Source organism: Castor canadensis, chromosome 13 (genome assembly GCF_047511655.1).
Source record: "Castor canadensis chromosome 13, mCasCan1.hap1v2, whole genome shotgun sequence".
Classification (NCBI taxonomy): Eukaryota; Metazoa; Chordata; class Mammalia; order Rodentia; family Castoridae; genus Castor; species Castor canadensis.
This window is the reverse complement of record NC_133398.1, coordinates 102,501,120-102,527,658: the sequence shown is the minus strand read 5'-3', so window position 1 is coordinate 102,527,658 and position 26,539 is coordinate 102,501,120. Positions and strand designations below refer to the sequence as shown.

Sequence of the window (26,539 nt, the reverse complement as noted above, 5' to 3'; positions counted from 1 at the left end):
ACTGCTTTATCCTAGTCTAAAATGACCCTCCTTCACCTTTACTCCAGAAGGATCGTTTTCTCTGGATGTAGAATTCCAATTTGACAGTTTTTTGTTTTTGGTTTTCAGCAATTTACAAACGTTCCTCTTATTTGTGAGGGGAACACTAGTCATTTAAATCACTGTTTCCTTATAACTTACTTATCATTTTCCTCTGGCTTTCACCTTTGAGCCTAATCAGTTTAACTGGCAGGTTTGGTATGGATTTCTTTGCGCTTATCTTGTTTGAGTTCTCTCGGGTTCTTAAATCCTTATGTTTATTTCGATCATCAAATCTGTAAATTTTCAGTTATTTATTTCTTCAAATTTTTTTTTTCTGAAATACAATCTTCTCTCTTTCTGGAACTCTTGGAAATATAAACACTTAATCTTTCAGTATTATCCCACAGGTTCCTGATGTTCCATTAATCTTTTTATTCTTTTTTTCTCTGTTGTTCAAACTGGAAAAATTTCTATTGATCTACCTTCAGGTGCACTCACTTTCTTCTGTCATCTCTATTCCGAATTCAGACTAGCCAGTGTTTTTGTTTGCTTTTTACTACTGTCTGAAGTCCTAAGATTTTTGAGCCCTAATATGATGTTCAAGGCTTCAGTTTTCACAGTATGTGCAAGTTCAGGTTTTCAGATTATGGATGTTCAAGCAGCAGAGTCTATGCAAATTCCAAACTCTGAAAACCTCCAAATTTTGAACACTCCTGACCCCACACAGTTCAGATAAGGGACACTCAACCTGTACTTTGTATCTTGTTTATTTTCTGAGACTTTTCTACATTTTCATTTAAGAGCATTTAAATGTGTTCTAAGACCCTAAATAAAGGTCCAATATTACATGCTGCCTTATCATGTAGGGAAATTGGGAGGACCATAAACGGCCTAATGGCAAGTTTTTCTCCCCACTCTGCTCCTGTGTTAAAGACCTCTAGACAAACCTACCTAGAAGACCAATTGTAGTCCCTCCTTATCCTGGTAGCCGTCCAAGGAATCATCCAAACAAGCCAGTCTCTTCCTCCAGCGAGACCCAGGGGGCACCCCATCCTCTTAACAGTAAAGCCTCCTACAACAGCCTGCATGTTCAGTATGCCCCATGTGGTATTTGGGGGTGAGGGGACTCTCCTTCCCTAGCCATGAATGCGTGTAACTATAAACTGCTACTGATCTCATCTGTGAAGTGTCAGGTGTCCACTTGGGTTTGAGAATACCTTTAAACCAAGAAAGTACATGCAAGGGAGAAAGTGAGTCCCATATTTTTATTTTCAGCGCAGGTCTCCTTGACTTGACATCTGTATGACCAACTATCTATTTAATTCTGCTCTTGGATACATATCAATCAGTTTTAACCAAACAGTACTGTCCAAAACTATATTCTTGATTGTTGCTTCCTAATCTGCCTTAAAAAAAAATAAGTGTTCCAAATCACAGTAGAAGGCAACTTTCAGGTACTGCAGACAGAATCCTTGCATTTTTTACATCTCTCATTTATGCTCCCCATCAATCTATCAAAAGATTCTCTTGACTCCATCTTAACAAGACACTCAGGGCCTGATCACATTCTACTTCCAACACTATCAACCCAGTTCAGACCCACAACACACCTGACTGATCTGCATCAACAGGCTCCTAGCAGGAACAAGCTTCCTGCCTTTAGCCTTGGTCTACTATTATCTACTCTTAGCATAATCATCACAATGAGCCTTTTAAAAAACTAAAAGCATGTCACACTCACTGATACACCTATTGTGGGTATATCATTCAGGGTAAAGGCTGAAATCTTTAACATACTAATAACAAACACCTCTATGATGTCACTCCCTGCTTTCTTTGATGGCACCAGCTGTCACTTTCCCCTCTCTCCTGTTCCTGCTGCTGTGGCTGCAGTTAAAGCACATTCTCCCCTAAGACCCTTTTACTGGGTGTTACATTTGTCTGAAATGCTGTTCCACAAATCTGTATGATTAATTTTCTAAATCTGTAAGTTTTAACTCCAGTGTTACCCTTTCAAGGAGGCTTCTTCTAGAATGGACCACCCACCCTCTCCAGGTTCTCTCCTTTCCTTCTCTAGAGCACTTTCCATTCTGCCACTACACAGACCCCTCACCTGTAGTGTCTACTATTCCTGTGCTGACAGGTAAGGTGCATGGGAAAGGAACTCGTTTCCTGAGGCCACAGCTCCAGTGTTGACACCAGGGCAGGATTCAACAAATATCTGCTACATTAAGTAAATAAATATGCCTGGCACATGATGTGTGAGCAAGGGGAGAAGCATAAGATCCATCAATTCTTCCTTCCTGGTGCCTGACAGGAGCCATACTATTTTCTCTAAACTCAGAATTCCTGGTTTTAAATTGCCTTATTTCTGTTTGACTACAAACTTTATCATAATAGGGCAGTTACATATTCATATACACGTTTAAGCTCTCCTACCAGATTTCAGAAGATCAATTCTAAGGGACAGTGCTGAGTCCTACAAGTATTTTGTTTCCTCTACAGCAACTACCAAAATGGCCTTCACACAAGGGAAGTCAACAAATAGCCTCCAAGACACCATAACTACCATAAGCAGTGGTCCCTACAATACATTTCAAAGTGTCAAACTGAGACTTTACAAAATGTGTATGTGTATGTGTTAGACACGTTGATACATGTTAGAGTCTTCAGAAAGGTTCCTTAATGCAAGCATTTACAAAAGTCGCTTCAGGAAGCATTGCATCAAACCAGCAATGCTGCTTGCTGCCCACTGTTCATGGCACTTGTGAAAGATATGATACTACATAAGCCTCTTAAGAAAATCAGTCTTATTTTTGTTATACTTTCCTCCCTCCTAAAACAATATAACCTTATTCATCAGATTTGGAACAGAAAGATCTTTTGCTATTTATGAAAGTCAAATTCACCCTCACAGGATAAAGATGAGTCACTGCAGAGGGTATTCAAAAGATAAGCTCAGATTCTAATGTAAATTCTACGAGAATTTCAACAAAGGTGATAAACAAAGCTTTCCAAACTTATGACTATGGACAATATTCAGGACAACTAACACAGAGTCTCAGGATTTAAAAGTTAGTCATTACTTCACACATTCGCCTTAAAATAGAGTTCCTGGAAAACATGACAAGAAACTGCCTATTGCTAAACACAGCCCACAGTAATCTTCAGTGACATCCCCAAAAAGCAGAAAAACAGACAAAACTTAGGGGTGGCACTTTCTGATTCCATGGGATCCGGGCACTCTTGATATATTCTCATTCTCTCTCCCTATTCCCACCCCCTCAATGGTGAGGTTTCTAAGAGAATGTTAAAAGTATGCACACAATCACTAAACAAGTAACCAAAATTATCATCACCAAATGAGGGACAACCAAACACTAAGTGCCACATAGTAAAATGCCAAATGCAACATACAGCATCGTTCATTTACTACTTTTAGCAAAAAAAAATTTTAACCTAAACCAAACCATGAGAGAATACTAAATGAAATCCAGAATGTACAAACCTCAGCAAGGTAAGTTGTCTACTTTTAAAAGAAACAAGTGTTTAGATCTGGGTGTGGTGGCACATGTCTGTAATCCCAGGCACACAGATATCATGCAATCCCAACAGAAAGCCTTGAGACAGACCAAGCATCACTTCTTTAACATTCTTGCCAAAAATGCATAATCTAAATTTTCCATGAAGAAATATCCAAACCTGAAGTGAGAGACATTCTATAAAGCTGGAAGTAGTACTCTTCAAACCTGTCAAGGTAACTAAGGAAAAAAAAAAAAAATCAATGAGGAATTCTCAGATCATGACAGATTAAGGAGACAACTAAATGAAATGCAGAGTTCTGGATCAGATCTTGGACCAGAAAAGTGACATTTGTGAAAAAATTGGTAGCGTCTGAATAAAGTATATAGATTAGTTAGCAAAAATACACCAGCATTAATTATCTGATCTTAATAGTTGTGCTATAGTTACATAAGGTGTTCGTATTTGGGGGAGTTGGGTACAGGATACATGGAAATGCTTTACATTATTTTTGCAGATATTCTGTAACCCTGAAATTTAAATTTAACAGTTAAAAACTAAAGTAAGGGCATTAACAACAACAAAAAAGAAATAGTTATAAAAAAAACAAAAGGACATGGAATACTCTTCTAGATTTGAAACGGCCACAGATATAACCAAATACAAAACTAGATCCTGGACTGGAAAAATAAAACAAAACAAACACAAAACAGCTACAAACTGGAGAACTCTAGCTCTGAATAATTTATTAAAAGATACTACTTACTAAATTAATGTTAACATTCTTACGTGTTATACTAGTGTTGTGATTATAAGACCACTGTTAGGAAATGCATCCTAAAATAATTAAGGATCTCCTTGTTATGACAATGTAACTTACTTGGAAATGGTTCTATGCAAGAGAAAGATTTGGAGAGTGTAAAGAGGTATAGCTCTCATAAAAAGATCAATTTTCCTTTAGAAGGAGTTGTTTAAGTATTCTGCAATTATAGTCTTTCTTTTAATTACATCTGATACAACTACTATTTAAGGAAGTGAAATTTCAATTTAATATTTCTACATTTTTCTGTACTTTTCAAACTATATACTTTTAGTAGTAAGTTAGTACTAAACAATATCCATTCTAATAAAAAGTGAAATTGGTAAGTCTCATTTAAATTGCATGGTAGCAGCAGTCCATTAATACTCAAGTACTTTGGGAATATCACCATCTCTTTAATGATTTTATAATTGAACTTTTTATTAATTTATAAATCATAACTGATATTCAGGCTCAAGTTCAAGTGAAGAAAACAAAACGTTAGTTGTTGATAAGCTGTTTCCCTATAACCTGCTATCATTCAGGGCAAATGTGATGAAATGACAACCAGCAGCATAATGCTGAATTTTTGACTTCACCAGATACATGGTAACTTCAAATAGGGAGGTACAGATTCACATTAAAAAGGGAAAGGAAACATTTATTTTTCCCACAATATCCTCCCATCATACGAATTATCTCCACTTATTTTCTATCCATCTTTTGGTTTCAACAGCTGCTCTTATCTAAAAAAAAAGAGGAAAAAGAGAGGCAGCTGACAGTGCAGTCAGGCTCAGGTGTCAGCACCACACCTTCCCAGGAGACCACACCCCTGACCACTCATACAAGCGTAAGTAACAGTGCGCAAACTGAGAAGGGAGAAACAAGTGTCACCTACTGTCTCTAGTATATAACAGAAGTGTTCATTACCAAAAAGAGGCACCTTCAAGCTTGTTTTCACATGGCAAAATTCACCAATTTAGAAGCAGAATGTTTTCTACAAAGTAATGTCTTCATATGATGATCATCTGGGAGAAAGGGAAAGGGAAGTGGAGAAATAGAAATGGCCAAAATACCTACAGATAAGAAAAATCTGTGAATAGAGCAGAAGAGGGTTTTTCTCCATGAAAAATTTCAGACTAGTTCCTTTAGGTAATACATACAAAATCTGACTTACAACAAATTGCTCTGCTATTAAGAAAAAAACCCAAAAAACAAAAATAGCCCTATTCAGGGTAAGTTAAGAATGTTAATATTAATGTAAAAGTACTGTGCACAAAAATTCTGTGTACATTTCTTTTTTTCTAAATGTGAATATGTGGCTTTATAAGGAATTAAATTCACTTTAAACAAAACAATTCAATGATACCTAACATACTAGGAGCCATGATTTTGAAAGCTGCTTAGGATAAAAGCAGCTAAAATATATTCTGTAGACTCAAGTTACCAAAAAAGAAAACCACTGTTTGTAAATAGATGAGGAAAATGTTGATTTGTTCTTTATGATGAATTTAATAAAAATAGAAAAATAATTCTATTCATGAGGAAACACAGCCCAAATTCAATCAAATCTACAAAAAGTAGATTTTAATTAACGCACTTAAAAGTGAAGAAGCGGTGAAAGAACTTAAGTGTATTGGGGAAAATTCAGCGAGTTCGTGAGAGAAGGTGACATTGAAGCTATAGCCCTTATTTCTGCACAATCTTTCCCATCTTATCAAACCCAAGAGTGCACTCACACAGTCTTCTCACTTCTGGTGGTTTTAATACAAAAGAAGTTGTACTTAAGACATAGTCAATATTCAACTTACCAAGTCCAACTTTCCTCCTCTCTCAGTCTCTGCCACCTATTAACCCTGGTCCAAAAACATGACTTAACGTCATCAAAAAGTCACTGTTATCAATTTCCTAAGGTGCTGTTAACAAATCACTCTAAACTCATTATCTTTGAACAGAAATTTTATTCTCTTGCAGTTTTGGAGAACAGAAATTTACAATCAAGGTGTCTGCAGGGCTGGTTCCTTCCGGACTCTGAGCAAGCATCAGTTCGATGCCTCTCTCCCCCAGCTTCTGGCAGTTGCAAGTCAGCCTCAGCATTCCTAGGCTTGTAGATGCATTATTCCCCTCCGTCTTCCCAGTATCTTCTCTTCTGTATGTCTCTCTCTTTCTTATCAGTATAGTTTGTCATTTGATTTAAGGCTCACTTAGATAACTCAGGATGATTTCATCTCTAGATCCTTTAATTACATGTGCAATGATCCTCTCTCTAACAGTCACATTACAGGTTCCAGGATGATACATCTTCAACCCACTAGAGCCACTATCTTCCTAGGATTAGTAAATATTCGAATTAGCAATAAATGCTTAAGAATTTCAATGCTGGGGATGTAGTTCAGTAGTGGAGTACTTGCCTAGCATTCGCAAGGCCCTGGGTTTGATCTCCAGCACCACAAAAACAACAGCAGCAAAAAATCAAGAACCTGTCTTACCCTTTTCTCAGTTTAAGTTTTAATTCAAGTTTTATTAGTTTTCTGATAACTCTTCTCAAGTGGATCCATTCTCTTATGAATCCTCCTTCTAGTGCTTTCATTAGTTAGTGCACAAGGTGGGAAGGTAGAACAGGTAGCTATGAAAATGCATTTGACCAGTGACAGCATCTTCATGAATAATCAAAACAGAACAGTCTCACATGTTGATGTGGGTCATCTTCAATCTTATGTTTTTATTTCTACCTGCATATCCTAAGGAGGATAAATGCTCTCATAATAAGGCTAAACAAACAATTTTAACCTTCTCAATATGTAAGCATGTCTGCCATGCTCAACACTAGCTTAAACTTTTACATTGTTATTACATTCATACGCTAATACACTGTCATTTACATGTAAAAATTACCAAGAAAAGCTACCATAATGTACTAATTCTTAAAGGAAGTCCATCTTTTGAAAGAATGACCTCACAAAATGGAAATATCTACAAATTCTCTAAATCAAAATAACATAAAATTCAGACTTATTGGAGGTGCAATGTTTCATTATGAGTGTTGTGAAAGTGCTTTCTTCAAAGACTTTCAAAAAAAAAAAAAAGCTTACCTCTCTCCAGTGGAAACAACAAAAGATAAATACAAACAGAAGTATCAAATTCAGTTAGGGTACCCACTAACCCTAACCTCTGTCCTGCTGTACAGAAACAAGGTAGGCAGAGCTCAGGAAGCTGCTATAGTTTGGATGTGGAATGTCTTCCAAAGTCCGTATGTTGAAAGCTTGTTCCCTAGCCAGTGGCACTACTGGGAAGACGTGGGACCTTTAGGAGGTAGAGCCTAGTGGGAAGAAGTTAGGTCACTGGAGCTTAATGGGATATTGGGACCCTGGCCTTCTTTTTACTCTTTGCCTCCTGCTGCCAGGAGGTGAACAGTTTCTTCTGTCACGTGCACCCCACCATGTTGTTCCACCTCATCACAGTCCTAAAAGCAATGCAGCCAACCACTGAAACTGTGAGCAAGATACTTTCTCTCTTTAAAGTTATTTATATCAACTATTTTGTCACAGAGACACAAAGCTGAGTAACAATCCCTCTTGCCATGCAGGGTTGGACTGTGCTCTCAGCTGAGGGTGCACAAATTTAAGTGAACACATAAAAGTTTAAAAATAGCTGAGTAATCCTATAAGAAGAAAGATTCAAGCAGTGATACCAATGGGACAATACAATAATTTAAAACTTTAAAAAATAATAAGCATTGGAGACAGCACAAAAAGAAAACCATAGCAGCAAAACCACCATTTTAACCATCTATAGAAGCTAAACAAGAATGAACTTTGAACAGGGACTTTGCTAGAAAGACAAACAATGGGATTAGTATGTTTACCCAAATGTTGCTTTTTCCATTAACATATTTTTACCCTGTACTCTGTATCTGGTGGGAAAAAAAAAATCAAGGGTATTGAGAGATGGAAGGGAACAACTCATACCTCCACCAGGAATAATTGCCAGCCTTGTTTCAACCAGGCCCATTTTTGCAGAGGAAGCTAAAAAGAAAGAAAATTAAATAACATCCATGTTATTACATTCAAATATGACAGCTTTAAAAGGTTCATAAAATAAGATACACTGAAAACATTCCGTTTACTAATTAAATTGGTGTCACAAATAGTTTTGAAATCACTTAAAATGATATTCAGTTAGGGAAATACTGTAAACACTCTAAGTGACATCCATAAGGACGGTACACATCTTCTGTTAAAAAATTGTGACGCAGTAAATGCATTTTTGATAATGAAAGACCAGAGCTCCAACTGCATTACTGGAGCTGATACCGCCAACTCATATTTAAAGGCTTATATCCATTAATTATCCAGGATCAGGAAGAGGACTGTGTCTGAAAAGCATGAATTCTTTAGCTGCCTGAGTAGTCCCCGAGATCAAACAGCTTAACGTGTCATATCAGATACGGCAACGTCTCAGGAAGGAGTCTGTATAGTTCTTTCTGACAAATGTTTTTACTGTCTGACAGCTGGACAGTGTTCTCTTTTTGTGTTTGTTTTCATGGACACGTTACAACATCTTAATTATTTCTTTATTTGCAAATCCTCACCCCCTGAACCTGCTTTCTTTCAAATAAATTACATGTACTTTAGCTTTTCAATTTAAAACCCATCTGATCCCAGCAATAGGAAAACACACACACACACACACATACACACACAACACACACACACACACACACAAATGACTTCATCACAAGAAAATAGGGACCTAAAATCGAGTAGAAAAGAGGAAAAAGTACACATGGACAAGTAACTTCAAATCCCAAGGCACAGTCCATACAATTATTAAAAAGGTGAATTACATTGGCTCTACTTTTAATATGCAGTCACACTGGAAATGACAGTGGGAATCAGAGGAACAGTGACAACTCTCTGCTTTCTGCTTCACCCAGTTCCCAATGCCAGCACCCAAGGCTATAGGTTGCATTTACTCTATGGAATACAGTGTCCAGAACCATAAGCATGAAAAATCAGTATACATTCTTGCACCAGTGGGGTAACAGGAATCTGAGCTGTCATGCCAGACAGCATGGGTTCAAATCCTACTCAGTCATTTGTCTGGGCCTTCCCTTCTTCTGTTCCAACTTCCTCCTTACCCCAAATTACCATACTCATATGGTTGCTAGGCAGACTGAGTCAAGTGGTGGGCACTGACTGTTTTCGTTATTTTCATAACCACTTCACACATACTCAGAAAAACATTCAGGAAGAAAGTGAACTTCAAAGAGACTAAGTTATTATCATTGAAACTAACAGTCATTAAGTCTTTGGGTTGAGCACATCCACTGATTAACTTCACATGGAGATAGTCTTTTCTCCCATTTTAGAGAGAAGGAAACAGTTTTAAAAGGGCAGGACCTAAGGTTTAAACTCAGTTGTCTGATCCAAATCCTGTCCCTTCCTACTGCTAAAACTGAGCAACAGTCAACAAAAAGCTCTTCCTTCCTCCCTCCCCTCCCCTTCCTCTTCTCTTTTTCTCTCTCCTCCTCCTTCTCCCTCTCTCCTTTTTGAGAAATGGTCTCACTTATGTGGTCCAGGCTGGCCTCAAACTCATAAGCCCCTTGCCTCAGCCTCCTAAACTTAAAAGACTGTTTTCTTAAGTGGGTATTTTGAATACACCATTAAGTCCAAAAGGCAAATTTAAAAATATATATATTATACTCAACAATACTTAACAGAACAAAATATTTGGAATTGTCTGAAAAGTAGCCCCCCCCCACCTTTTATTTGGTACTAGAGATTGAATCTGGGGTCTTGTACATGCTAGGAATGTGGTTTAACATCTAGCTATACACTCCATCCCCCACTTTTTAAAACTTATGTTCTTAGTGGGATTCATTCTCACCTGCTACTCGTATATCGCACGCTAAAGCCAGTTCAAGACCACCACCTAAAGCAAGTCCATCTATCGCTGCGATCGTTGGCACTGGAAGATTAGCTGAAATAGAAAAATTCACACTTCTTCACTTAGATCATTACTTCACTATGTAATTCATTTCAGACTTTTTCTATAAATACATGGTTAAAGGGATAGTGTACAGATTTTATATCCCTTTTACCATTAACAGAATACAAGCATTTTGTCATTCTTCAAAAACTCCACTAATAATTGTACAGTGTTCCACTGCATGAATGTGCAACATCTTTAAAGTTCCTGAATTACTGAATTATTTTCATAAAGATTTTTTGTTGTATTAATGGAATCACAGTTCTGATTTCATAATCTGAGTGCCTAAAGTCTTTTACAAGGTGTTTGGGTCATACAAATTTCAAGATGAAAAAATTTATGCACGCTTGCATAAAAGCCTAAGGCCCTTTATGGGCCACTTTAGAACTAGAATGGCAATCTCATTCAAAGAAGTTGACATCTGCTTAAACAAGAAAGCAGCAGCTCAACTTGTTGCTGAGGCGTCAGCCATGGCCTACACTGCTTAATAAGAAGCACTAGGAGTGGGTTCCACTCTTCCTAGAAAAGCAGCTATGAGAACCTGCCCAAAAGTGTGACTAGCAAGATGCAGCCAGTCACAGAACTCAAAATTAGACTTTCTCGACTGAACTCAGAAGGAGACTATTATTTTAATAAGCATTTTGTAACTTACAATATACAGATTTCATTTTTATAACCTATTCCAAAAGTGACTGATTATAGGAGGTATTCTATGAAGGGGAATGCTTTCCATTAATTCTATTTTGACCATGGGACTATGAAGCTAGATTGTCTAACCTTAATATAGAAACAGAACACGGACTTTTAAAAAATATCATCTCCAACTCGCTTCTGTAAGTATTTTAACAAGTGAAATTCCCCAAGAGAGGCACATTCTTTGACCTCTTTTAAAAATCTACACATTTGCTAAGGTACCCTCTGAATCCTGCTCACTCACATGTAAAGGAATTCAGCACGTTTATTCTGAGATAGCAGTCTGACAAGGCTGGGAAGAGGCACAGGCACACAGCTGCCACCTGAGGCACTCTCAGAAGTGCAAGAAGTGGGCTTTCATAGAGGCCATACTACACTGTCTGTACCTGAGCTAGCATTTGGGGGGTGGGGAGGAGACAAAGGAACTTGAAAGGACAGGACCAATTCAAGATGTGCTTTCCAGCACATTTTGTGGAGGAAAAAAATAACAGAAATATGAGTGTCCACAGTGAGGAAGTGAATTTAATGATACAAATCATATCTACTGAATTTTACCTGAAAAAAAAAACTGCAGTCAATAATAAAGTGATATAATGTCAAGTTAACCTGAGTGGTTCCCAAGGGCAGCTCAAGCTCCTGCAAGTGAAATGGAACAATTTTGTTACCCATTCAATCCACTATCTCTCTAATCTTAAATCTCTCCCATCAAAACTCTCCCCAGGCTTGGCTTTAGGCTGGCCTCCCCTTACAGACTAGAGTTAAATCCTTGTCACCCACCCCCATTCACCTGCAACCCAACAAGACTGCTTGCTCCTTACAACAACATTATAATCCTGTCCCATAGCCAGGGGGCAATCCTGAGTCCCCATTAAACACACTTCCTCTAAGATTAGAGACATTACTCCTCCTTGGCATTCCCCTCTGCATTTCCTTGCTTGGTCCCTTGTCTTTCCTGCCTTTCCATCTTCCTCTGGCAATTTCTCAGCCTTCTTCTCTTAATAAAAACTGTAGACGAGGTCTCAATCCCATTCACAATTGTCACCACCTGTAATACAAATAATGTCCACATGTGTACCTCAAACCCAAACTTCTCTCTGAACTATGCCCAAAGAGCCTGTTAGACATCTACACCTACATACTTTGTCATGTTCAAACCAACAACTCCCTAATCCTTCCAGATTCTATCTCAGTTAGTAAGGTCTCCATTCACCAAATCAGTCAAAAAGGTGCCCAGAAATCATCCCAGATGTCCCTCTTTCTAACAGCCTATGTCCAGTTGTCTCCTGAATTTAAACAGCTTGCAAATCTCTAACGCTTTTCTACTGCCAACATCTCCCCAGCCAAAAGCCCCAAGTTAATCTCCGTACATACAATCTGACAACCTCCAGTGCATCTTCCACATTTCTCTAGGGTAATCTTTCTAAAATGTAAACACAGTCATGCTATTATCCTATTTAAAATTGTACAACTGTTTTCTCTACGTTTAAGATAAACATGGAGTACACTTTCAGTGTAGCACAAGAGGCACCTGGTAACCACCTATCTAATCTTTTCTCTACCGTCAGACAGGTGCTCTGTGTTCTGGCCCCAAAATACTTAAAGCGCCTCCCACCCACTCGAGACTCTGCACCTGTGCAAGCTGAGGCTCCACCTGGGATGCCTGGCTAGCTTGTTACTAGTTGTCTTTTAAAGCACTGCTCAAATGCCCCTCCCTGTAGGTTTCTCTGGCACTCTGTGCACCTTCTTCTATCAGACTACTGCACTGTCCACTTGAAACACCCTGATATCAAGTCAAGGCTGCTCAGTAAGATTCTTTCCAATCTGGACAAATCTCAAGGTTTTTCACCATCTCTTCCCCTACTACTTTAAACCTGTACTTTATCTATTTTTATAATTGTTACTAACCTACTGTTTTTAATACTTTTACAAAATATCATGAAAATACATACAATCCTACAAAGCTTCAGAAAAGAACAACTGCGGAGGCCCCAGCAGAAGAGAACCTCAGTAGAATGTGATGCTACCCAATGCTACGTGAAACAGGGATTGCCAGTGAGGGCCGAAGACACTGGGCAAGTAGCTGCTGGGAGCTGGGACACTGTGAAATAAGTACTTGGTCTTCCTCTCTGGTTCCAGACATACAGCTCCTAAAACTCTTGGGATCTCTGGATTATTAACAGTGTCTTCTGTATGCTCATGTTTCAACTGATGTCTGGCTGCCCACAGGTAACTTCAGGACAGGGGCTGATCACAGGAAAGACTAAGCCATGATTAGAGTTGGGTCCTTCAACCCACACCCTCAAATCTTCAGGAAGGTGAGAGGGACTAAATGCTGCGTTTCATCAATCATGCCCTCACAATGAAGTCTCAATGAAAACACAAAAGGACAGGGCTAGATGGGCTTCTGATACCTAAACCACAAAGGCTCTGGGAGGGCTGAAGCTCCACAACCATCCACTTCTTTATCTGGCTCTTCATCTGTACTCTGGGTAATATACTTCAGAATAAATAGGTAAATACAAGTGAGCAGTTCCCTGAGTTCTGTGAGCCATTCTAGCAAATGAATTCCACCCGGTGAGGCCTCCAACTTACGTACCAGTCACTCAGAAGTACAGCTGAGAACACAATGCTTGCAACTAGCACCTGAAATGGGGAGTAGTCATGTGGCAAGAGGCCCTCAGCTTTCAGTAACTATTCCCAGGCAGAGAACATCAGAACTGAATGGAGAACTCACGGCAGAATCACTCGCTTGGTGAGTAAGGAAAAAGCTCCACACATCTGACTGCAGAAGTGCTCCATGTTGTACCGTGTGTATGAGAACAGAAGAAAACCTTTCTCCTACATCTTTATGAGCTGATTCTTCGAGAAAGAGTAGGGATGAAGTGAGTCCAAATGGCCTCCGAGGTCAAGTGCAGACCTAAGCTATCTGCATGGCCAAGGCCAATGCTGGGCTCCAGCAGGACAGAACTCTAGCTTGTGACAAGAGGTGTGGCCCCACAGTCCTCCTGCTTCTGCTTCAGGAAATGGAAGCAGAAAAAAGCAAACTGAGGTGATGCATGTGGAAGAAAATTTTTTCTTCTTATCAAATTATATAGTGAATATGCAGACAGGTCAAAGAAATAAGTTGACTGTAAGCTGCAGAAGTAGTAAGAGGTCACAGCTGTACAAGGCCGAAAGTACAACAGAAAAGACGGGAGATGAGAACCCCTGGCCATCCACAATGTTCGAAATGCCGCCGCACAAAGGGAGCCATCGTCCTGAGGGGGCCAGTGCGGCTTTGCTCTGCATCTTTATCACGTAACAGTCTCAAATAAGTATTATTCTTAAACAGCACACTTAGCCAACAGAACACTAGAATACATTATCTTTAGATGTATAAAATACCATTAAAATAAAAATACTTGATGCATTCTTAAAAAGCACTTGAACCAGGCATGGTGGTGCTGGCAGGAGGATCATGATTTTAAGGGCAGCCTGGACCTGTCTCCATGCCCTCCTTCCCCCAGCATGTATATGAAGTTGTTTAATGAATGTTTCCCCACAATATAAGTAGTAGCATTAGAAACAAAGGTATTATGGTAATAAAATGGTTGGGGTGCATGTTCAGTAGACAGGTTTCAGGAACCACATGACCAGTAGTGTGGAACAGTTCTAGTAGATAAGAAGTAAACAAGGAAAGGGCAGGAGGCATGGCTCAAGTGGTAGAGCGCCTGCTTAGCAAGTGGGAGGCTGTAAGTTCAAACCCCAATACTGAAGAAAGAAAAAAAAAGTAAACAAGGTACAAAGATGGTGACATTGGGTGTGGGAGAGGGCAAGCTTCCAATCAGCTTCAGCTGATTAATTCTGACGTTAGGGAATATAACAATTTCCCCAATGTGATTAAGCTTTCGGGAATTAATAAAAATGATTGTTAAATTTAACAGTTAAAAATGTAAGAAATTAAGTATCTCAAAGGGATAAAAAAAATTTTAGGTCAGGCACAGTAGTCCCACCTATAACCCCAGCTACTTGGGAGATAGATTGGGAAGATCAGGGTTTGAGGCCAACCCAGGCAAAATGGTAGTGAGACCCCATCTCAATCAACAAGCTGAGCAAGGCATTACACATCTGTGATGCCAGTTATGCAAGTCCAAGGCCAGTACCAGGGCCCCCCCCAACAAAAAAATGCAAGATTCTATACAAAAAAATGAGAAGACAAAGAACTAAGAACTTGGCTCAAGTAGTAGAGCACCTGCCTATCAAGTTCATAGCCCTGAGTTCAAACCCCAGTATCATAAATAAATAAATGTAACATTACGACTTAGAAGAAATATGTAACACAAAATGACAAGAAATTTTAAGTTCTTATATAAAAAGAACAAGAAAAATAGGACAATAGCATTCTCAAATCATCAAATAGTTTAATTACTTGGTACTTTCAAATATTAATTAACATAAATTGGCTCTGTGGAAAGCTGTCTACAAAATTTTTCCTACTGAAGAATTATTTAAGTAGAACAGCTTAAGTAACATTCAATATCAGCCATTTTATAATATTATAAATTCTAAAGGTATACATAATTCAGGGCTTTTTTCCAAAAGATGTTTGTTTCAGCCAACTTTTTCAGGAAAATATGCGTCATCTCAAAGCACATGCTGGCATCACAGCTGCCTGACATGCTTGATTTTGTACCTAGTACCTCTATCTACCTGGGCACTCAGGAATTATGCACGTTCAGAAAGACAGGCACCAGTTCCAAAGATCAGGGGGTGGGTAGGGGAATTAACGTGCAGTTGTGCATGAGCACAAAGAACTACACAAGAACTGCACAGTCAACAGGCAGCATCCCGTCCCAACAGTAACGAAGGATTTATGACTCAACACACTACTCAAACAGCAGGATCAGATACTATTTTCAGTTTCATTCCAGGAAATGAGCCAGGTATGACCAAGAAGATAATAATCTTTTGAAATGCTCCTAAAAATATAATTAAAGCAAACAAATAGCTTTTCTATTTAAAGAGGAAAAAGCAGCAGTAAATACAGGCCTCTTACACACTGCAGGCCCAGAGTAACTGGAGCCAGAGCAAGGCAACAGCAGCAGAGTGTCTACTTTCTACTATCCAGGAGATAATACACATAATACAGGCTATTTGTAAGCCTTCAGAAAAATATACACAAATTCCATCATTAAGGGAACATGCTAGCCAGGAGGGGTTCACACCTGTAATCCTAGCTACTAAGGAGGAAGAGATCAGGAGGATCGCGGTTCAAAGCCAGCCCAGGCAAATAGTTCACAAGACCCTATTTAGAAAAAAACCATCACAAAAACGGGCTGGTGGAGTGAGTGACTCAAGATGTAGGCCTTGAGTTCAAACTCCAGTATTGAAAAAAAAAAAGAAAAAAGGAAAGTGCTGGCATCAAACTTGTTTTTATTTTTTGCTTAAAAAGTTGTGTTCTAGCCTGGAGGTGTGGCTCAAGCAATAGAGCACCTGCCTAGAAAGAGGAGGCCCTGAGTTCAAATCCCACAACAGCCAAAAAAAGAGCCAAGCACCCATGTCTCACATCTGTAATCCTAGCTACTTGGGAGGCTGAAATCAGGAGGGTCAAGGTTCAAGCCAGCTCAGGCAAATACTCTGACAGACCCCATGTCCCAAATAACCAGAGCAAAATGGACTGGAGGTGTAGCTCAAGCACTTAAGAGCACCTGCTTTGCAAGCATGAAGCCCTGAGTTCAAACACCAGTCCCACCAAATAAATAAATTAAATAAATAAATAAAATTCACGAGGAAATAAAAAAAGTAGTGTTCCTACATAAAACAGAGAAATCAAGTACTTCAACAGAAAGACCCCCACAGGTAGTATGATCTGAATACTGAAATCTTTCAAGACCAGAAATTAAATCAAAGTTAACTAAAAATTACAGTAAGTTCCTAATTATCCCTAAATTTGCCTACAACTTTGCCCTTTGGCTTAATGTACTTTCTCCCACTCCCATCAAGTCTTAAAGGAACCACAAGAACAAAACCAAACCAGCTCTGAGCAATGCTGGCAGGCTGGCTGTGCTTGGCTCTCCGGGAGGCTCACGCCAGGACTGCTACAGAATGCAAAGTCAGCCTGGGGCAGCAGGTACAGCAGAGAGGAGCACTGGGGACCTGCAGAGGAATGGGAACCAGTTCCAACAGTAAAAGGCTCAGGCACCTTGGGCATATTCTAAATATGACACCTCAATTCTGCACTGGAATAAAATCCACATGAAGTGGAGAAACTCTCCAAGTTGACATGATGAAAAACAGATGAACAGAAGCAATATTCCTTACTAAAGGTAAGAACAAACTGATAAGGCCAATATTCCCTCCCACACACATTTGCACACAGGACTGTCACAGGGTTTTCAGACTATACTGAATCATAAAGAAAAGGAAAATAAGTTCATTTTTCCACTAGGAAAAATGCTTAGCAACAATATGATAAGAAAAGTGATCACCTGCTCCTATATAATCAGAAGAAAGTAGGCAAAGTGGCATGGGGCCACACTCCCAACCTGATGCTGCTGCAGGGCAAGACTTGAGCTAAGGCCTGGCTCCAGAGCTGCAGGTTTGATGCTTTGTGATTTTGCTAAAACATGTCCTTCTTAATTCTTAATGGCACATTTGGAAAAACTCAGCAACACATTATTATAATACCACAGCAAGGTATTATTTCCTTCAGCATCTCTAGAATGACATGATAGTTAGGAAACCATCTGATACAACATAAAGCAGATGGTTGAACTTCCTCAGTCAACCAGAAGAGGATATCGATAGTTTTAAAAAACAAGTCAGTTATTGAAAAGAACCTATTCTTTAATATAACTGAACATCAGTAACAGAGCTGCACACGAGAGTCACCTCTTTCTTCCTGACAACAATCAAGCCATGGCGTCAGACACCGTCTAGTTTGAGCTCGTCAATGCTAAGCATGCTATGCTCGTGCTGACGCTTAGCATCACAACAAATGAGGAAATGGCTAGTCCTGAGTCAGTCCCCTCTTCATAAAATATATGCCAGGTGCTAAGTAGGAAGCTTTAAAGGAACAGCATAACACAAATGGGAAGTGCACATGATGAATCCTGGTCAAATTCACCACGGGGCTAAGCAACACTCATGCAACTGCCTTCCTACCTTTCTAGGCACATACCTATGTTGCTGGAAGATACTTGTAAAGTACTTACTGTGTGCCTACTGTCCAAAGAATCTTATAAATATTAAACATCCTACTAGCCTTATGAAGTAAGAACCATTATACCCTTCAATTTATAGGTGAGGACACTCAGGTACAGAGGAGTTGCTGTTCTTTGCCTAGCATCATTACAATTTGAACATAGATGGTATAGTTCCAGCATCTCGCTTTTATTTATTTTTTGTTTGTTTGTTTATTGTTGGGGATAGAACTCAGAGCCTCACACTTGCTAGGCAAGTACTCTACCACTTGAACTATACCTGTGATCCTTCTGAACACCTGGGATTACAGGCATGAACTAGTGTGACCAACCCCAGCATCTAACTCTTAAGCATTACTGCCCATCACTAATTCTCACATTCCAGAGCCATAATGCCCGAGAAAGATTTCCATCCTATCCCCAGGTATCTGAGAAAAGGGAAACACTGAGACTGTGGGAAGCACACCCAGCATGCTGGCTCTATGCTCTGCTAATTCCTGGGGACCAAGCTGGACACAGTTCAGTGGGTCCAAATGAAGAACATGGGGGATTGGCTGCAAAGTACCAGTAAACTGACTCTAAGTTTATCTAGAATTTTCTCTGGGCCTCCCTAAGACTGTTCTGTGGCAGTGCCTCCAGTATAGACTCTTAAAAGAGGAAAGGCCAACCACAGCAGCTCTTCCTACCAAAATTCCAAACAAATAAGGCAGAGATTAGAGGCCAACAGGTTGAAATTCCCACACATTCCCACTTAGCAAGCTTATCTGGAGGGCCGCATTTCATAATGTAACTTAGTGATTTCCATGTCAGCTGGGTTTCCAACCATAATAAAGTTATTGGCAGTTTGTAAGATGCTGCTTCCCATGGTAAATGTAGTTACATCTATTTCTGATAAAAATATAATACTGTTAAGTTTACACACACACACAGCATTATTCCATTACTGCTTCACTAACTCTCGGGTCTCTGTCCTTGCTATTCAAAGTGTGGCATGTAGACCAGCACCATCAGCACCTGTAAGCTCACTGGATATGTAGAGTCCAGTCCCACTGCAGACATGCTGGACCAAGATCTGCATTTTAACAAGACCCCAAGGGACTTACATGCAGTGAAGCCTGGGGAGCTCTGGGAAGCTAAGCCAGTACACAAGGAACATGGACACACCACCCCACAGTGCCATATGCATGCTCACACTGACAATGCTACTGACTGGAGGAGCAGGAAGAGCCCTAACTCTTGGGCTATGATTGTAAATGTAAAGATGATGAAGGCTCACACACGAATATCTTAATATATACTGTGCTCCATTTTATAAAATTATAAAATATGGAAACTAATTTATAGTGACAGCTAATTCAGTAATTGCCTAAGGACAGGTGGGAGAGTTAAAAGAGGATTTAAAAAAGGGATTATAAAGGGTAATGAGGAAACTTCTATGAGAAATGGATATGTGTACTCACTATCTTTGTAGCAATGTTTTCACAACTTAATATGTACAATTTATGGTAAGTCAATTAAATTTTAATAATTTTTTTAAATTACATGACCTAATCGACTTAAAAATGATAATGTCAATAAAATGAAGTACACTGATTTCCTCATCTTTTATGAACAAGGGTTGAGAGGGTTATAGTTTAGACCTGATAAATCAAGTAACAGAAGCATGAGTAAATCTGAAATTGTAAGGAAAACACCAAGAAAAAATGGAGGGGGGAAAGAAAAGTAGAAGGGAAGAATTTAAAAATGAAAATATACCCATTTTGTCATCATTCATAGTAGGAAGGCATAGAACTTTCTAAAGAAACTGTTGATCAAGTATATCACATAAAGCAAAATAAAAAATGACAAAGTGGCACAAAAATACAACCCTTTTCATACTACTGGAATGAAACCAGAAAAAGTCATCTAACATAGTTAAGATGAGCTTCAAACTGCAAAATCAGAAGGTATAGGAAATCATAACAGGCCTAACACCACAGACAGCAACACATCTGAAAGAGCTGTTTTCATCTGGTAAGAAAGACTCTGCCTGGATCACCAAATAAAACCCAACTACAAGCAGAACACTTGAGAAGCCAGGGGAAGGAAGGGGAGAGAAAAAGAGGGAAGGGATGGAAAAAAGAATCTTGGTTCAAGGCCAGCCCAGGCAAAAACAGTTAGTGAGAAACTATCTCAACCAAGCTAGGTGTGGTGGTACACACCAGTAATCCCAACTACTGGGGAGGTGGAGGTAAGAGGATCACACACCAAGGCTGGCCCCGGCAAAAAGCGTGAGACTCTATGTGAATAATAACTAAAGCAAAAAGGGCTAGAGGTATGGCTCAAGGCCCTGGGTTCAAACTCCAACCCCCCTCCCCCGCCACCAAAAAAAACATAACAAACAGAAAAAGAAAAAAACAAGAAGAATTAAAGTAAATTCCTTTTTTGGTCTTGTCAAATTCTAGAGTAGTATTTTATAATGACAGAATGTGATTATTAAACCCACTGACCCTGCTTATAAAGCATAATTTTGCCCAAAACTGACAAAACACATAATGTGATTAATATCCAGTGAAGGTCAGCAAAGGTAATAAAGTTCAAAGAAAAATTGGAAGGAAAGTCATACATCATAAACTGTGAAATTTAACTATATATTGCTATGATTCAATAGAATGAGGATGTTAACAATTCCTAAGAGAATATAACTAACTTCTAGACACTGCTTTCATTTTCCATCATTCCTGGCAACAGGATAAAGAAAACTGAAATTGAGACCCGTAAGTCACTATGTGGAAAACAATTAGCTAGAGTGTCTATCAACCAATCTTTCAAATACCGTAATTCAGCATTTTCCATTTCTAGTTATTATATCCAATTCAGAAACAAAAAGGTAAAATATATGCTGGATTGCATCTAATTTAACTACATTACATATATTCAAATTTCCCATGATTCGCAAATGCAGTAAGCATACAGTTCTGCAAATTTTGAAACTGTTTTTCATTAAGTAATTCTTAACACAAAACATCTAAAATAAAAGCCAAATAACCACTCAAAAAAAGAACAAAGAAAATATAGAAGCATAATCTCTCAAACTAAATAGCAACAGTTACTATAGTGCTAGTTTCAGAAAAAGCCACACTTTATTTCAGATAAAATATAACAAACATGAAATACCTAAAAGAGCTATGACTTATATAAAACAGTGACAAATTATTAAAATCTAAAAAACATCAATCATCTCTGGGTTTTTATGTACAAGTATTTGATACCTCTGTTTCAAATGGAAAGCTTAAAAGGCATATACCTGGAATTTATGCAAACTCTTTAGTATTCATTACTCATGAGTCTCCAAATGCTAATGTGTAGTAGAAGGGAGAGTTTTACAGAGATTTATTTATACCTTGTAAGTATATTTCCCAGCTTAACATTTTATGTAATTAAAATAAATATAATGACTAAATGTGTTAAATGACAAATTCAACTTTTTAAGCCAGTAAAGAAATTATCCGTGCCTTATTCATATTCAGAGACTATTACTATGCCATGATAAATCAGACTACTGTGCTTCACAGAAGTATATACACTTATCTTTTATGGAAAACTTTCCAAATAATCTTATTTACAGTTTATCTATAAGAAGCCAAATCATGGAAAGTATTATCCATAACCAAGATGATTTAGATAACTAAGGTCTTTTTTATTTTTTCCTTTAAAAAATGAAACACCCTGCACCAAAAAAAAAAAAAAGAAACACACACACACACACACACACACACACTCACACACTCAGACTAGGTTGGGAGGGAGGTACATTGAGAGGGTGCTTCCAAAATTGCTCAAGAAATGAACTTTTTGCCAGACAGGGAAGCAGTTGCCCATAGCTTCAATATAGAAGGGAGGGAGGGAGAAAAGGGAGGAAGGAGAAAGAGGGAAGGAGGGAGGGAGGGAGGAATGGAGGGAGGGAGGGAGGGAGGGAGACTCTAAACTCCTCCCTTGCTGCCTACTTGACATCTCCACTAGAATGGGACCTTGAACTCCTGGAGCACATCTCCTACCCCAAATCTAGCTCTGGGGCAGCCATCCCAATTTACTACTACTACAGACTGTCCAACTGCTCCATCCATGTTCATTCTGTCATCCTCAGTCACTTTCTAGGAGCAATGGGGAGATGGAGTAGAAGACAGAGAATCAGATTCAGGCAAGTGTCAGCAGGATTCTTGAAATATTAGAGGGAAACTAAGGTATTGAAGGAGCAGGTCCAATCTGAAGACAGGAAGAATTACAGCTTGGCCCACATGTCTGCACTAACAGGACCTCAACAAACTTGCCCTTTTGTATGGGGTACTCATCATGTATCCATTACTATGCTGGACACTAGGCATAGGTGAAATCCCTGTGGTCTTTAAGACAGGGAAGAGACAGGGGAAGTACAGATGGCAGAGAGATTAAAATCCACATCTGACGCTACATCAAGAGACTTGGTTCAACCAGTACATCTCAATAAACATACCAAAACAATTCAGAGGGGCACACTTTCATAATGTACAAAGTATTACTTTTCTATGACAAAATAATCTTGTATCAGTATCTTTGAGGAAATGTTAAACTGAGCAGAGTTTGTGATGTTCTAAGAACATCATTATATTATGTTTGTTTACAACAAAGATGCTTAAAAAAAAAAAAGAAAGATCAAGTATTTACTACAACCTTAAAGAATATTCACTTCTATAAAGATAGCAAGGCTAGGGTATGCAAAGAGTTTGAGTCTAGTAAAAAAATCTCTGCAGAGGGCAACCAAGATAAAAGTTTGATATATGCATCATGTTACTGTGGAGATTTTTTAAAGTAATTAATGACTTACTTTGGGTTAGATTTTCAATCCCAAAATTCAAAAACATGGTAACAAAAATAAAATGAAATGCACTGCTTGAGAAGGTTTTATCTCAACACTGAGATAAAACTTTTCATACAGAATTTTGTATTCCATTACAGAGAAATATTTTCTTTCTATTTGACAAAGAGAGATGGCTTTTTCTGATAGAAAAATGCACATGAACCGTAGATTTTTCAATCACATGAAGGAAAGTTAACCAGAGAATTTGAAAGCTTCCAAAATTACTTCTTTTTGTAGGCCATATAATAAAATCTTAAGAAAAAAAGATGTTTGTTAAGTAGAAGAATTTCATAATGTAGTCTTTTTAACATAATCACCTAAATTTCGATGCAAAATGAGCATTTACAAAGGTAATTAAATCTTTCACAATTTTATTTCATCAGAGAAGGGAAAAGGAAGCTCGAAATTCCTGGCATTTTTAAGTATTCTTGTGGAAGATCACTTAGAAAAACAACACTGAAGTCATATTATAATGTGTAATCTAAAATGCTAGTGAAAACATTTTAAACATTTGCTTATTACTAGGTAAAAATCTTTTAAGTCCTCAAGTTGACACAGTGGGCCTGTCCCCTCAGAGTGAATTCTAAAAATGCTTTCTTGCTCTTCAGGAAATGCCACCTCATCTAGATCCTTACTAAAGACAAGCATGACCATCAGTGGACTCCCTATATTCCATGCTGCTAGTCTGCATAAAGTGGGTCCCAACAGTGATAGTCTGAAAACTGGAAGGAAGGTACACACCAGAAAGCCCGGGACAGAATGGAAAATTAAGGAATACACTGACAATAGACCTGATCATGAAATGTTTTGGGCATTCATACTGTGCCTAATATTTCAAAATGATCAACTTACTGCTTTCAACCCAGGCACCATACAATTGAAGAGAGGGATTTGTAACAAGGATTAATGTTTTAGAAATCTGGGAATTCACAATTTCCTTTGAATGAAACATCTCAAGAAAAGGTGTATGACTTTTGCTTTTTCTTTGTAAAAACAGAAGAACTGACTTTTGTTCTAGATTTTGGAGTTACTATTTAAGAACCAATTTTCTAAGAAACTAGGAACACTAAAGTACAAATGTAGTGATTGAATGAAATACAGAACTTCTTTCTGAATGACTTTTGAATAACTCTAGTATGTTGAAGTCCTCAGACTCTCTTTTATATTAAAAAAAAAAAAAACTGGAGGAGAAGGGGACACAGGAAATCACCACTGCCAAGAAGAAAATCCATTTGCCTTCAGACCCAGAGAAATATTCTCCCACAGTGGGACATGTCAACGTAACAGGGGCAAGAGGGGAAAGTGCTATCCAACCGCAGGAGGTACCATAATGTGTCCCATTACTGATGCTGCTACAATTTCAAGATGACCACAGTTAATTCCCCTGAGCCAGTGTGAGCAGGCCCCAGTACACCACAGCAGGGCACTTAACTACTGGACAGCCAATACATGAAGCAGCCTGATGAATACAGCATAAGATACTCTGCCACCAACATCCAACAACATCCACTAGGCACACCACTTCTTCCCATGGAAAAAGTAAATCTACAAACCTCCTCTCTCAGAAAATAAACAAACTGGTGGAGAACTAGTGAAATAAGGACCAAAAGGAGAGCCAGAGGCCTTTGCAGTGTCTGGTCCACAAACCCATTATTTTAGACAAGCAAAGGGTTTTCTTTGCTTGTCTAAAAATTAGAAGATATTTTCCAAAAATACAGAATTCTGGCTTTTCTTGAAAATAAGATGAATATAAGAAAGACATTTTACTATAGTATAAAATGTCTGCAGGACTCAAAATACATGTGTCACGAAAAAAATTGTTTGATCTAAGCAGGCATATATGAAGAATATATTCATACACATGTAATTAAGTACAGTAATAACAAACTCCCAAACAGTCAACATTTAACGCTTGACCTAGGTCAGAGCTAATACCTATCTGAACACCTACTCTTTATTCTTCCCCTGCTTTCCAAACTCACAGGTAGCCATCACTTGTCTGTGCAAATCACTTGTCATATTTTACTTGTGTGCACATGTGATTTCATTACACACACATCCTTAAATTATAAACTGCTTAATTTTGTATGCTTTCAGTTTTATGAAAATTATGTCACACTGCTTTTAATTCAACACTATGTTGTTACGTGTGTATACTATTCATTTGTGTGCAATACTGTCTACTATCCAATTGTACAAATATGCTGACACATACATCCATTCTCCCGTCACTGTTTTCAACTCTTTGCTATTAATAATGTTAAGTATTCCTAGGACAGATGTGCACAGCATCAACAGAATAATGTGTTTTCAAATCAAAGGTCAATCTCCTCATTAGAAGATCAAAATCAGGAATTTTTAATGACATAAAGTAGTATCAATGTATGCCCAGAAAATGGACCATGAACTATGATACTCAGCCACCTGCTGGTTTCCTATGCAGCCAGACCAATTTAACTTACTTTAGAATTACATAAAACTTTTTTCCTAGATCCACTTCCCTCATTCTTAGTAAAATCAGGCTTAAAATTTTTTGAATAATCTCCTGGATGTACACCAGCCTTCCATTGTGGTCTTAATTTGCATTTCTATGCTCACTAATGAGGCTGACCATCTTTTCCCTGTTTACACCACTCTTCTTCCTCTGGTGTGAAACATTTTTTTCTGTGGTATCCTCTTATTGACTGTAACTGACTGTAGTGTCAATTATCATGCATCTATTCATGTATATATGTGCATATACAAGAATCCTTTGGCAGCTATGCCTTAAGCATTTTCTCCCACTTTGTGGCTTTCTATTTTACTTACAGTATCTTTTAATGAAGAGATGTACTTAAGTTTCATTTGGTAGAATTTATCAATCTCTTCTTTTAAGTGGTGTATTTTGTGTTTTAAGAAATTTTGATGAGACATGTTGAAACTATTCCAGGAAGGGGGGAGGGTGAGATAAAGCAGAATGATTGGGGAGGGGGTGCGGTGAATTCAACTATCATATATTTTAAGAACTTTTGTAAATGTCACAATGTATCCCCCGGTATAAGAATATAATAATTAAAAAATGAAAGTAATTTTTTTCAAAAGGGATAAAGCTAAAATAAATATGACGGTATTCAATGGGGAGGGGAGAAAGGAGAAGAGGAGAAAAAGGGAAAGGAAAAGAGAAAAGGAAAGGAAAAGAAAAATTCATCACTCTACCAAGATGATAAAAAGTTTTGGTGTCCTCTGCTGAGCTTACTGAAAGTCTGCCATTCACCAGCAATCTGCAATGCCTCTTCTATTGTATCTCAGCTTCCCCATTTGAGTGGATCTGTTTTGGGGTTATGTATTCTACAGAACCACTGGCTCACCTGTCTATCCCACAGCAAATAATGCACCATCTTAATTTCTGCAACATTAAATTAACATCCTGAGTGCTGATAAGTCAAGACCCTGTTCTTCTTCTTTGGGGACTTTTGC

General features: G+C 38.4%; 1 protein-coding gene across 6 annotated transcripts in view; it reads right to left on the bottom strand.

Moving 5' to 3' along the window:
* The window catches only part of Auh (AU RNA binding methylglutaconyl-CoA hydratase), a 155,511-nt gene that overhangs the window by 68,904 nt on the left and 60,068 nt on the right, over positions 1 to 26,539 (bottom strand). For 4 of the 6 annotated variants that reach the window (XM_074052365.1, XM_074052362.1, XM_074052367.1 and 1 more), the window contains exons 5-6: positions 10,232 to 10,324; positions 8,311 to 8,367 (exon numbers count right to left, since the gene is read on the bottom strand). The exons of 1 other annotated variant lie outside the window; for it this stretch is intronic. In XM_074052365.1, the coding sequence (XP_073908466.1) occupies positions 8,311 to 8,367; positions 10,232 to 10,324 (150 nt within the window). The remainder of the gene's footprint in view (positions 1 to 8,310; positions 8,368 to 10,231; positions 10,325 to 26,539) is intronic. One more of the 6 variants, XM_074052363.1, reaches the window with a different exon arrangement.